The sequence below is a fragment of the Pelecanus crispus genome, chromosome 26, assembly GCF_030463565.1.
Source record: "Pelecanus crispus isolate bPelCri1 chromosome 26, bPelCri1.pri, whole genome shotgun sequence".
Lineage (NCBI taxonomy): Eukaryota > Metazoa > Chordata > Aves > Pelecaniformes > Pelecanidae > Pelecanus > Pelecanus crispus.
This window is the reverse complement of record NC_134668.1, coordinates 2,931,863-2,944,635: the sequence shown is the minus strand read 5'-3', so window position 1 is coordinate 2,944,635 and position 12,773 is coordinate 2,931,863. Positions and strand designations below refer to the sequence as shown.

At 51.4% G+C, this 12,773-nt stretch overlaps 1 protein-coding gene across 3 annotated transcripts in view; it reads right to left on the bottom strand.

Moving 5' to 3' along the window:
* The window catches only part of LOC104033388 (cyclic AMP-dependent transcription factor ATF-7), a 43,602-nt gene that overhangs the window by 9,685 nt on the left and 21,144 nt on the right, over positions 1-12,773 (bottom strand). The window contains exons 2-5 of one of the 3 annotated variants that reach the window (XM_075724982.1): positions 8,509-8,605; positions 5,230-5,361; positions 2,453-2,577; positions 1,541-1,698 (exon numbers count right to left, since the gene is read on the bottom strand). In XM_075724982.1, the coding sequence (XP_075581097.1) occupies positions 1,541-1,698; positions 2,453-2,577; positions 5,230-5,361; positions 8,509-8,605 (512 nt within the window). Of the gene's footprint in view, positions 1-1,540; positions 1,699-2,452; positions 2,588-5,229; positions 5,362-8,508; positions 8,606-12,773 lie in introns of all 3 variants that reach the window. The other 2 variants (XM_075724984.1, XM_075724983.1) reach the window with 2 other exon arrangements.

Below are 12,773 nucleotides of genomic sequence, written 5' to 3'. Positions count from 1 at the left end.
CTGGCTTTGGGGAAGGGAGAAAAAAAATTTGCTGCTGCCTCCTCTGCCGAATCCAAGGAAAGGGACAGAGGAGGCTGGGCTGCCTGGGATCCTCGGAGGAAGCCGCGCTGGCATGGAGTAATGGCGGGGTGGGGAGAAGCAGGGGATGCAGGTCAGAGGGGGGAGCTCATCGTGCCAATAACTCAGGCTGGAATTTTTAAGGCTGCCTTGGGAACGTGAACGCTCGACTCTCATTCATTTCTATTGGGCATCCCAAATCCTCCAGGCTGCTTTGAAAATCCCAGCCTAACAAGCAGAGTTACAGGGAGGTCACAGCCCCCCCTCCATCTCTGTCACGCTGACAACCCCACCACATCCGCAGCGGCACTAACGCAGGGACGCTCGTTAAAGCTGCAGCCCGACCTCACCGTAGAACGCGTTCAACGCTCGTGCCCTAGGAGGGATCTACCCCCGTGGGCTGCAAAGGGCACATAAAAGCGTATTAAAATCTAGCTTACTCCAGTTCTGATTTTTTCATGCCTCCAAGCGCGAGGGGACCGGGTTCCAAACAGCCCCGCAAGTCTCTGCCTGTGCGGGGTTACAGAAGGAATACACCGCCCTTTCAAAACCCCAGGACAATCACTTAACCCCTTAATGCCTCAAGACAGGATTTAAAACTTTCCGTCAGGAAGTCTGGATTGATGGTGCCAGAGGGTCAAAGCAAAAACACACACAAAAATATGAGCTGACAGCCAAAAAGAATGGCCTGGTTAATGTAAGGAGCCAGCCTCAAACAAGGGTAATTAGAAAGAGGCCAGGACCACAGCAAAAAAGAAGCATCCTGACACCAAAGAATAGGAGTGGGGCTAAATATACGTCTCCTGAGGGCTCACTGTCATGCGCTTCCTGCATCCTTCAGGCTCCTTCCTTTTATGTGCAGGGCCAGAGCTACCTGACAGAGTGGCAGGCTCATAACCGCTGCAGCGAGTGCTCTGGAGCCTCCGATCCAGATTGTTAAAGGGGCAAAAAGGAGCAGGTCATTAGATCTGCTGAAACAAACAGCTCCCGAGGCAGAAGCTGACCATGAAGGAGGCCAGCAGGTTGCAGAAGAGGTTACACTTCAGAGGCAACAGCTGTCTGAGAAAATCCCAAAGCCATTAAAGATCCAGACAATTTCCTACCGTCGGTTTAGCTGAGCTCTCTCCACTGCATCAGGCAGCAAAAGCAACTTGGGAGTCCCCAGTCAGGCCACGCTCCCATCGTAGACAGCGAGCGTCATGTCAACGTGTTTGGGGATCGGGTTTAATTTCTCCCCGCGGTGAGTTTTGCCTCGTTTCGTTACACTATGACAATTAGTTCCTGCTTTCTGCACTTACACCCCATTCTGCTTTTGTAGACAGTGCTGCAACGAGGCCCTTATGCCCAAGCAGCCGCAGCCGGAATCGCAGCACCTCAGTTGTTCTGACAATCAAGGAACTTATTTAGGTACCTAATTACTGCCTAGGAAGCCTGACGGTACGGGAGAAAAACCTCAGCGCACGTGTCCCTCCTCCGCACTTACCCAAGCTGTCTGTTGGAAGGGGGAGCCTGGGTAATGACAGAGGTTGGGGAAGGCAGCGTAGGGTGGAGCGGGTCATAACCCAAGTGTAGTGGCAGCGAGCCTGGACGCACGATGGTTGGAGTAGGCGTAGAAATGATTACAGGCTTGGAGGTGATCTCCTGAAGAGGCTCAACAGACAAAAGGAGACACGCTGTTACTTATTAGCTTCGTAATCACCTGGCTGTCTCTTCCTTCGGATGGCTTAAAAGCATTTAGTGAAAATTAAGGCACCTTCGCCACAGAAACTGAGGCACAGAGGGGTGTGACTTATCATAGAATCATGGAATGCTTTGGGTTGGAAGGGACCTTTAGAGGTCATCTAGCCCAACCCCCCTGCAGTGAGCAGGGACAGCTTTAACCAGATCAGGGTTTAACTAGCTTTAACTAGACTTACCCAAAGCCACACTGATTTGATGTCAGGGCACAGAAATTCAGACTCCTGCTGCCTGCAGCACCCACTGGGAAATAATCCCCCTCCCCACATCACCGCCCCAGCCCCAGGTAGTGTCTCTAGAGCAGGAAGTTATTGAGATGGAGACTGTGTCACCTGGACTAACCTGCTCTGAACCACCAGCCAGCCCCCTCAGGACACAGGGAGCTGCTCTCGGAGAAGATGTGTTACTTGTTTGGCACTTTCGCCCTGCCAGAGAAGCATTCCCAGGGTGAACAGCAAGGCTTTCTGCATTAGCCAAATCCACATGGAGACTTAAGGGCAGCAAACGTGTATTTTAGCGAACAAGCTTTTCTCTTTCTAAAATGAGGGGAACCCCACAAGCCCAAATCAGGCCTTGGGACCCAAGTGGACAAAAAGCTTCTTCTCGTCCGGTGAAGGAGAGACCAACATCTCCGCAGGGCACGGCTGGGGGCACCTACCTTCTCCTTGTTCTGTGGCGACTGGGGGTTAGAGGCAGGGCTGTCTGGCGGGGAAGAATCCACCTCCACCGGCTCTTCCTCCTTTATCTTGATGTCCGGGGTGGAGGGCAGAGACATGTCCAGGGCTCCGGCACTCTACAGAAGAACCAGCCACGGATTGAAAGGACAATTAGCTCATATTGTTTGTGAAACATTCGGCTGCTCCCAGAGGAAGAGCTACAGCTCTGAGCTCTTGCCAAATTATTATTATTTATTTGTACTGAAGTAGCATCTGGGAGCCCGAGGCAGAGAGCGGTGCTGCGCCGCGCCGGCCCCGTCCAAACAGAGACGGAGGCCTAGGGAAGACCGTCTCTGCCCCAGATGGCACCATTTTGTGGTTTCTCAGTAACACACACACACACACACAATTCTTTCCATGGGTTAGGGTGGTTTGGTTTTTTTTTTCATAAAGGGCTCTGCTAAGGAGAACAGGTAACAAAGCCAAATGCCTGCGAGTTACAGAAGGCACTTTCATTCACAGAAGAGCTGTAAAGCATTGTATAAATCAGCCTGAATTATTTTATTACCCGATTATCAAAAGCAAACAAAGAGCCATGCAAGTTATTAAATATCTATGAGCGCCCCATTAAAATAAAACCCAACCATATGCCTGAACCTGGCAACTTGCCACCACCCTGGGTTCCAGCAGTGCCACGTGCCCCATTTTAACCAGTTAATGACTTGCTGGGGATGGGAAAAGGACAGGGTGACAGCAAGGGAGGGGGGCTAAACTGCCTGGCCACCTCTCCCCTCCCCAGACCTGGAGGAAGAGAAGAGCTGGGAGAAGATGGCGTACGGGAGCACCGGAGGAGCACGCAACGGAGCGAGACTCCGACCGCAGGATGCTGCATTCAGTCGGGCTCCAACAGACCTCGCAAATCACCCGGTCCCTCCCTCCGTCCCGGGCAGGAGAAACTCTCCCTAAATCAGTCCCAACGGCTGTTTGTCCAACCTGCTCTCCCTCCCTCCACAATCAATCCCAGCGCTTTCCTTCACTCGCCCGACTGCTGACAGTTTGTCCTAGCATCTAACCTAAACCTCCTCCTTTGCTGCATTTTAAGTCCTCTCAAGGGAGGGAAAATTGCGGCAAGAGGGTAAATCCGGGCATCTACAGATGCTCTCTGCTCTGAGCGGGTGCGGCTCCAGCGCCTCCCCTCTGCGCTGATTTACGCAGGAGCTTTGCTTGCGGTAAGCGCAGTAACCATTTACCTGCCCTCTTAAGCAGAGATGTTGCACTGGGAATCACAAAGGAGAAGGGATTAACATGCAGGAAAGTTTCAGACCACTTAAAGCGCTCCAGGGAAGCTCCTGCTGTGCCTATGTTTTTAATTAACACGCTGGTGTCGAGACCACCCTTGGAACTGGAGGACAAAACACAACAGCAGCAACTGGGCTCAATGCGGCCAAATGTTGAAAGCATCTCAGAAATGCAGCAGGCAGCCCTGGCCAGGCTTGGTGAGTGACAAGCCATCTGGGCCCGTGGACCTCGCCTGTGCAGAGATTTTCTAGGAGGGATAATGCTTTCCCTAACGCCTGAAACCACCCCAAGCTTCACGCCGCCCCGTTTGCCTGGCTGCCAGCAGAAATATTTAGACTGCAGTCATCCTAAAGCAAAAACCGAAAACATCTAACAGCCTAAGGATCTTAGCTGCAGCTATTAGGTAGCACAGCCCAGGAGATGGGTGGTCTTACATATAAAACAACTGGCTAGACTGTGGGCTGCTCAACCATTTATATGTGAAACCACAAACAAAAAGCTACCTTCTCCTAGCGCTGGGGTCTGGGCTGCAGAGAACAAAAGGCAGGGAATTCAGAGCATAAAATGCCACGCAGCCCCAACGAGGGCCTGCAGCATACCAATGAGAGAGATCAATTTATGCTTTAAAGAGCCCTGTTATTAGGAGAGCGGGTGAAAGACAGTTTTCAGTTTTAATTCTGAATTCCTCCGTTCCCCATCTCGGTGAAGATTTACGCGGCTGTGCTCCTGCAGTTTATTTCCGAGCAGCGCCGCTGACTGTGAGCGTATGTACGTACATATATCAATTTAGTAAATGTATGTGCCAGTCTAAGAGCCCAATACGCATCTGCTGCTCCTCAGAGCCTGGAAAGGGGGGGAGAAATGTCCTTAATTAGCTGCTATCTGACGAGATCCCGTTGTCCTTCAGACCCTTGCGCTCCTGAGGTTGGCAGGGGCAGCCTGAATCGATGCCGCTTGCATATGAGGGAGCTCTTTGTTAGAAGAAGCCTCACTCCTCCACGGAGCCCCTCTCTCTGTTTGCACGGAGCGTGACACCGTTCAAATGCTAAAGGCACGCGGCCGAGCTCAGTCCCTTCCCTGCCGATGGCACCTTAAAGGCACCATCGTTAAGGTTCTTGATCCCCAAGGAGGCTCCGAGTGAATTTTTGCTCAGATCCTGAGCACTTAACAGAGACCTGCTCTTTTCCTGCATCTCCCTCCCAAGGTGTGAGGTATTTTGGGTACTGCCTTTTTTTTTTTTTGTTGTTTTTTTGAAGTGAAAAGCCAAAGGAATAATAAACCATTAAAATCTGCTCTCACCAGGCCTCAGATTGCAAGATTGCCAGCCAAAGTCACCCAAGTTAAAAAAATAAAGTCCCATGTAAGCCAGCATATTAAATGCGAGACCACACTTAGTTACCCTACAACATATGCCTTTCATCAGAACAGCACCGTCCCCCCCAGCCCCCACAATATGCACCCGGCTCAGTTTTATCGCAACGGTGGCCTCTTGCCTTTTTCTCATCATCCTCGGCAGCTTTCTTGAACTCGTGCTCAAAGGAGCTGGCCAGTTCATTGAAGAGTCCCACTTCTTCGCAGTTCTTCAGGAACCTAGTTGGGGTCGGAGTCTGATCTGTTTGGATTGTAACACCAAGCACCGGTTAAAGAGAGGCTAGAGAATTCATTTTAACCACTGTAGCCCTCCCCGGGGACCCCTAGCAAATGTGGCCTCTGTTTTGTGGAAGTCTGGATGCTTTTCCGCTAAGGTATGTGTCATGTTTGCAAAGCAAGTGACAATTCAGAAAGGGGAAAAATAATTTCTTGTTGATTTTGCTGCTCTGGCAAATGCTGTTTTAAAAAAAACACAATCATTGCAGCGAGAGGCGTGCAGTGATTTCTGTGAAATTCCTGCCTTTGGGTCATGTCCTGTCCCTCCCACCCCAGGGTTTTGCTCGTCCTCATCTGAATTGCTGCTGCAAGGAAGGAAAATAGTGGGATTTGATCTCCCTGAAACAGCAGATCTTAAAAATATGGAGTGATGAGAGGGGAAACGGCCGATCGGAGCAGCTCCACCGCTGATGTGGAATAGAGCTGGGCAGCGTCGCTTCCCTCCCTGTGCCGGCTCCGTACATTAACGCGCATCCTAGGACAGACGGCTACGTGGGAGTGCTAATAATTACCACCACTGTCCAAAGCAATCCCCCTGGGGCCTGTTTTCCACCATATTAACACGTTGAGTCATGATCTCTCTGGCCATCACCCAGGCTATAAAGCAGAAAGAAATCTCCCCGCTCCCAGCGAGCCTCGCTTTTCTGCGTGACGTTAGGTCAGGAGTCCAGGTACTAGAGGGAGCCCGGCACGAGCACATTACACCAAAAGAATCCATCTGGCAGAAAACTACATAGATTTTTAAGCACAAAGGGGATCCCTGGGATAGTTTAGCCTGACCTCCTGCATAAAACATCGGCTGTTTGGCACGGATGCTCCCCGTTCGAGCGCAGTAGCTGTGCTCAAGCCGAAGCATCTACGGAAAACATCCCATTTGATTTCAAACCGGCCAGTGCTGGAGAATCTCCTGCAGCCTTCGGGAAGCAACTCCGGCGATTACTTCGTCTTGCTGTCGCAGAACTACATTTTATTTCCAGCCTGACTTCAAACCCTGCCTACTGGTTTTGTTAATAAAGCAAGGGCCTCCTCTGAGCACACTTTGGTTCCCCCCAAATCTCTCTTCATTAAACCAGGAAACTTTGTCAACTAAAGATCTCAGCAGGAGGCTGTGTTTCCAGCGCTTTAATGGCTCTCAGGGCTCTTTTCGGACCATTCCCCATTTAGCAATGTCCTTCCGAGCTGCACACGCCAGCCCGGGGCCCAAATCTCCAGCAGAAGTTTTCACAATGCCACAAAGCAAAGCCGTATAACCTCTCTCGTCCTGCCCTTCCCCAATTCGTATCTCCAGGAATTGCAGCAGCTCTTCCGCCCACAGCATCACCCCAGAAGCGCACGTTCACATTTAAATAAGTCTCTCTGCTGCCAGCTATAACCGGTAGAGAGAGAACAATTCTTTACGACTCTCTTTAGCTTAACCGCAGAGTTACGGCAAGAGACGTACGCTGAATCCTCCTGCTCATTAACGCACGGGCTGCTGCCCTGGACTCAGCACAAAGCAAGAGGGAGGGAGAGAACAAGAAAACCCAGAGACAAAATGGTGGCTTAAAAAAAAATAAAAGGACATTAGGAATGTAGGGCAATAACGCTCTAGATCTCGCTGCTCAAAGCCAGCATGCTTTATAGCCCTCGCACCCCCCGGCAGCTCTATCTGCCATCAACATCTCAGCCAGGGAAAGCCTGTGTTAAACAGGCTGGTCTTGCACTGACCACAGCTAAATAAGTTTGGGGTTTTTTTTGTTTCTGGTTTACCCCGGAACAACCTGCTGAGCATCAGCCCAGAGAAGCTGGGAGAGGGGGCCAGACTCACCCTTGCTGCTGCTCCTTGTGCTAAAACTTGTTCATCCCACCCGCGGTCTTACCCTTGCGTGTTTGTGTGCGGGAGTGTGCTCCTGCGGGAGCTGCAAAGGTGAGGGCTTTTCATGCTGCATCGCTGTTAGAGCAGTGGGACTTCGGCTAGACATGGGACCGTAGCCCATTTCTGCTCCCCCATCACCGCCTGGCCAGTTTACACCCCGGGTTTATCAAGCAAAAGCTAACCCTCCTGCTGTGCACCCTGTTTAGAAAGGGGGCGAACTGAAAGAAAAGTGACCTTTATGAATCTGAGGTTTCTTTTCAGCCCCTGCCCCAAATTCTTTGCCATCAACTCCCATTAGCCTGATCCCATTTGAAATTAATTCTCCTTCTGGGAGCGCGTTTCATCTCTGTGAGCCCTCCCCTGGGAGAAGCTTCCTGCCCTTCCAGCAAAGGCTGCATGAGCTCTCTGAAGACTCTACCCACAGCTACAATTACCTCGAAGGCTTTACGAAACCAACTGCATTGCTATTTGCTACTTCAACAGCGAATTTGGGCTGGAGATGAACCTGGGAAAAGGCTGCCAGGCTCTTGCAGCAGACGCGTCGGTCCCCCTTATGAACTCCCAAGGCTTCAGAAAGCATTTCCTCCTCTCTTCTTGTTCTCAGCAACAGCCTTTTCATCCAGGGGTAACACAAACCTCACACCCTTTTAAGAAGCCCGAACGAAAGGGGACTGACAAGGCAGGAGAGTATCTGTAACTGGCAATGATCTGCTGCCAGACAACAATATACACGGGTTTTTTTTCTCAGTCTTATAAAGGCTGCATTGACCGTGTGCTGCCAGAGCGCCTCATTTGGGCTCTGTAAATGCACTCTCGGCAGTAGCCAGTGCACTCGATGGCGTTTTAATTTATTAACTGCTAGCCTAAAAGCTCAAGAAAATTGACACCTGGGCTGAGGAGAGGAAGCTGGGTTTGTCAGATTTTGTTCATCGTCCTCAAAGCACATGCAGAAACGTGAAAGACCTTTTGTCCATAAATCTTCCAGTCTTAATAAAAAGGGCGAGAGCTAAAAAAAAAAAAAAACCACCCAACCGCCCCCCCCCCGCCAAAAACCTGATACTACCATAAAAAAAGAAAAAAAATAGAAACTTGGAAGCCTCTGGCTTTCCTTTCCTCCTGATTAAATGCAGATCACAAGAGCTTTTTATGGGAGGTAGAGACGTTTTTCAGTGCATCTGGTCCCTGGCATTAATCTTGCAGTCATGCTGTATTAATGTGCACCGTTTTCAGAGCTGGCCTGGATTGAACGCCACATACCTGCTATGATGACTGAGTCAGTTCGAGCAGGGCCGAATTTCAATGTCATCTCATGCTTGTGTTTATGAACCGCCAGGTGGTCCTCGTTTGTAAACCTCTGAAATGAAACAATTTAGAAAATCGTGAATAAATGCATTTTGTGTTTTACGGGTACATCCTGCAGCAGGGTGGGGGAGAGAGCCGCCCGGAGAGCAACTGTAACACAATCGCTGCCGAGCGTTAAGCAAAACCAGAGCGGGACAGATTGTTTGAGAAGTGGTGTGTGAACGCATTGCTCAAAATGAAAAAGCCATTACATGGGGCTTCTGGGGAACGAGGGACAAATATTTTTAATAATCCATTTTTTTAAGCGGCAGGGCCACGCGGTGGCTGCAACCAATCTAGGAAATGCAAACCCGCCCTGCTCGGCGAGATGCGCCGCTTTATTGCCGGCTAATGGAGGGATGAATTAGGCGCTATTAGGGGTCAGGCAACTTTTTTTGGACGGCGTGCAACAGAGCTGGCACCCGCCCGGCAATTCGGGCCATGGCTTTATGGAGCAGGACGGCGGCGGCTGCCCAACGTCCCTGCCCGTGGCTCCTGCGACAGCACGGAGCAGCCCGAAGCACGGCTGCCGTCGAACCCGGGGGGGATGCATTTCACGTGTCGTAAAGATGCTGTCTGAAATTCCACCCACGGGAGAATTGCAGGATGAAAAACCCAGCCGCGATGGCTGTAGGGACGTGCTGCGCGGGGGGCTCGTGCCCACCCCGCGAGGCAGGTCCGGGCGCACGCGGCCACCGCTGACACCCAGACAAAAGGGCATCGCCCGCCGCGGGGCTGCTTTGAACGGCTGCGCCAGCCCCCGGCGTCGAGACCGAGGGAAGGCGGGGGAGAGGCAGGGACGGGGTTAAAGCAAATAATCATAAAGACCCGAGGATGGATTGCGCCTCTCCTAATAGACTGCGACAAACTGGGAGGCTGAGGGCACTGCACGGGCCGTACCGCAGGATTTTTATGCATCCAGGAGCCGCGCAGCATTGGGCTTGTTGTTTCTAGAAAGAGCTGCTGCTGCAGCAGCAAAGGATTTCTGCCCTTTTCCCCTTCCTTTTTTCTCTCTCTTTACACCAACCAACAAACAAAACCAACCCAAAGCCACCTGTTTCTGCGAATTAGCTCAAGCGTGACACCCCGGGTTCACTCGCTCTTTCCAATGCTTATTTACGACTCAATTTTTTTTATTGAGCAAAGCTGCATTTTCCAGGCTGGAAGCTGCGGCGGTGCCTTGCTGGGAGCCGTGCGGCAGCGGGGGACGTTAGCAGGGGCAAGGGACAGCACGGCCGAGGCACCGGGCGCATCCGCACACGTCCCATCGACCTTCCCCTTCGGTGCAGTAACAAGTGTATTATGCAAAGCGCCCTTCAAAGACGCGGTATCAGAAGGTGCTTTTGATGGTGACTCGTAACTGGGGCTCAAATTAGAAGAAATTAGAGCTGGCGGGTCTGAACACACTTGCAGGGAGAAAACCAAAGAGGTTTTTGCCCGTGTAACTCCAGGCACACACACCCTGGCTTTCCCAGCCTCTGCTCCCCGATCTGGTCCACAACGAAGCCTTAAATAAAATTTCTCAATGGTTTTCCTAAAGATACGCGCGTTCTCGGTTTCTTTCCTCCCCACAGCTTCCGAAACCCTCAGCTCTGCTCCAGCCCAAACGTGACTCATTTCCACGCAGCGTTACAAATCTCGGCGACACCAACACGCCACCGAACAAAGGACAAGCGAGCGAGCCGCCGCTGTTTTCCGAGGGAGACAAAATTTGCAGCATCGTTTTGCATTGCACCATAAAGCGCTCGTGGAAGGGTGGACTGGGGAGAAAGGGTGGGCACCGACACTGTCGTATTTCTGGCCCAAAACCACCCTGGCTTTTAACGTACTTGGCTGCCAACCCCACTCACCCCCTGCGACGCAGTGACGAGCCCTTAGCAGAGGAAAATAGGTGGGTTACGGTAAGCGGAGAAAAATAAATCAGGTTTTTTGTGAGGACAGAGGAGCAGCCGGTTTCCGATGAATATTTAGCAGGCAGGCGGCCGCTGCTCCAGCAGTGTCTCCAAATACTAAACATGCAGAGACAGGGAAAAAAGGGAAAAGGAAGAAAATTCCCAATTCTCCAACTCCATTTTGTACTGGGTAAAGAAATGGGAGATTTTTAGGTCAATGAGGGAAGCAGCAAGAGGACAAAGCAAGGAATGGGGTCACATTTCTCTCCCCGCCAGCCCCGGCTCCATGAGGGGCACGTTTCAGCCCGGCCTCAGAACCTCTGAATTTATTTTAATCTTTCATTTTGCTCCATCGCAGGATTTTTTTTTTTTTTTTACATTTTTTTTTTTCTAGGGCAATTTTCCTGCTTTCGGTGTGCGTTACAGCTCTATTTAACATCTTTATGTGGTCTCACTAGCTTGGGAGCTCTCTCTTTCTCTGCACAGAAATGCTCACAGACACAATATATCTTTCTACATACATTTCCAAACGCCGAAACCTAGAGGCTGAGTCTGGCACTTCAGTTCTAAATCATGTCATTTTACACAGAGAAGAAAGCGGGGGGGGAGAAAGGGGGAAGAGTGTTGGGGGGGGAAATCGAATGAGTTAAAGCCACAGCACTGGCTTTAATATTTAATCTCCTTCCATCAGCAGCTGACATATAGCAGTGTTATTTCAGCCTGCTATTTTGCGGGTGTCTGAATTAAAAAGAAGATGTAGACTGTAAACTCTTTGGGGCGAGGGACAGGCGCTGGGATAACGCCACTGCCTCTGCGCTGCACATCGGCCCCGAAAGCGGTGGCGACCCTTCACGCTGCAATGGCGAAGGGCTGCGTAAAGGAAGAGTTTAAGCACCGCACGCAGCCCCGATTTCTGCTTTTCTCTCCCCCCACGATGGCTCTACGGTGCAGGGGACGGAGCCGGCGGATGGCATTCGGGGTTTGGGTAACGTGGGGCTGGGTTTATTTACCCCAGAGACGGCAATAGCTTTTTGGAGAAAAATTTGAGGCAGACTAAGGCTGGCCAGTCTGCATTCTTTACTCAACAGGCTGTGACAGCTCGATGAATAAATGTGCTCATTTAAAAATCTTTATTTAATAGGACACAATACTTCCAGCTGGACCAACGTGCCATCTCCATTAGAGCAAGAGCCAGAGAATAAATGCAGTAGGCTGCAGCCTGGATCTTTAGTCAGAAGGAGATTTTTCCATTGGTTTAATAAGCACAACATGAAAAACAAGGGGTTGCTCAGGGGTTTGCCTTGCTTTTGTAAAGCCTACAACTGTGTTTGATGCAAAAGGAGGGTCAGGCGAGCACCGAACACGCCGCATCCAACCCTCCGGCCGTGCAGGAGCCCAGGGGCTCGCTAGCTTGCCCAGCAGCTCCAGCGCACAAGCTGCACGGCTATTTTTTAACCTTGACAGTAATTTTCAGAGAACATAAACACCGGCTGCGCACCGAGCCAGTCACCTGGCCAAAATTCAGTTTTAATATAGACCAAATGTAGGCTGCAACAGCACAAACTGTTCCACGGGCACACGCTTGTAAAAAGGAGACTTTACCTTGCCAAAAGCACAAGCCCTGGTACAGTCTCACCAGAGCTGAAAGGGGTGAGGAGCCAAACCTGTCTCCATCAAGCTCATCACACGGCTGAATTAATAAGCTGTCATTAATACGGGGAAGCTGAAACACTGCTCCAACCTTAACTCCAGCACAGCGGCGTGCCATTCTGCCCGTGGACGCCACGGTACTGCCGTGACATGGTTGAAACACCTGGATACCACGGGAAACAAAAGAAATCAGCACGTGTCTTGCAACTGCAGTGCTAGAGGTAAATGACTGCACTAAGTCCTCCGGCGTGGATAAGCTGCGCTCAAAGTCACTGATTTTAGAAGGAGCCACAACAGGTTTCCCTTCCAAAGTCCGTCTGGTTGCTGCAATGCCCTATGGTGAGCGATCGCGGTGCGATCAGCCCAGGACAAGGGGGCTGGGGGACATCCTGGGGTCTGCCTTGCTCTCCTGGCACCGCCTCGGGCGAGGGGCACCTACCCCCTTCGTTTGGGGACCTCCCGGCGGGCAGGACACTCACGCGAGCCGGGAGACAGCAGCGTGCGGAGAGCAAGGCTAACGGCACGGGGAGATGCTGGACCTCCCGCACGCATCCCAGCCCACCCAGCATCCGACGCAGCACATCCTCCCCGCGCTTCCCGGCTGCGGCAGACCCGCTGCCTACGCCCCATCCATACATC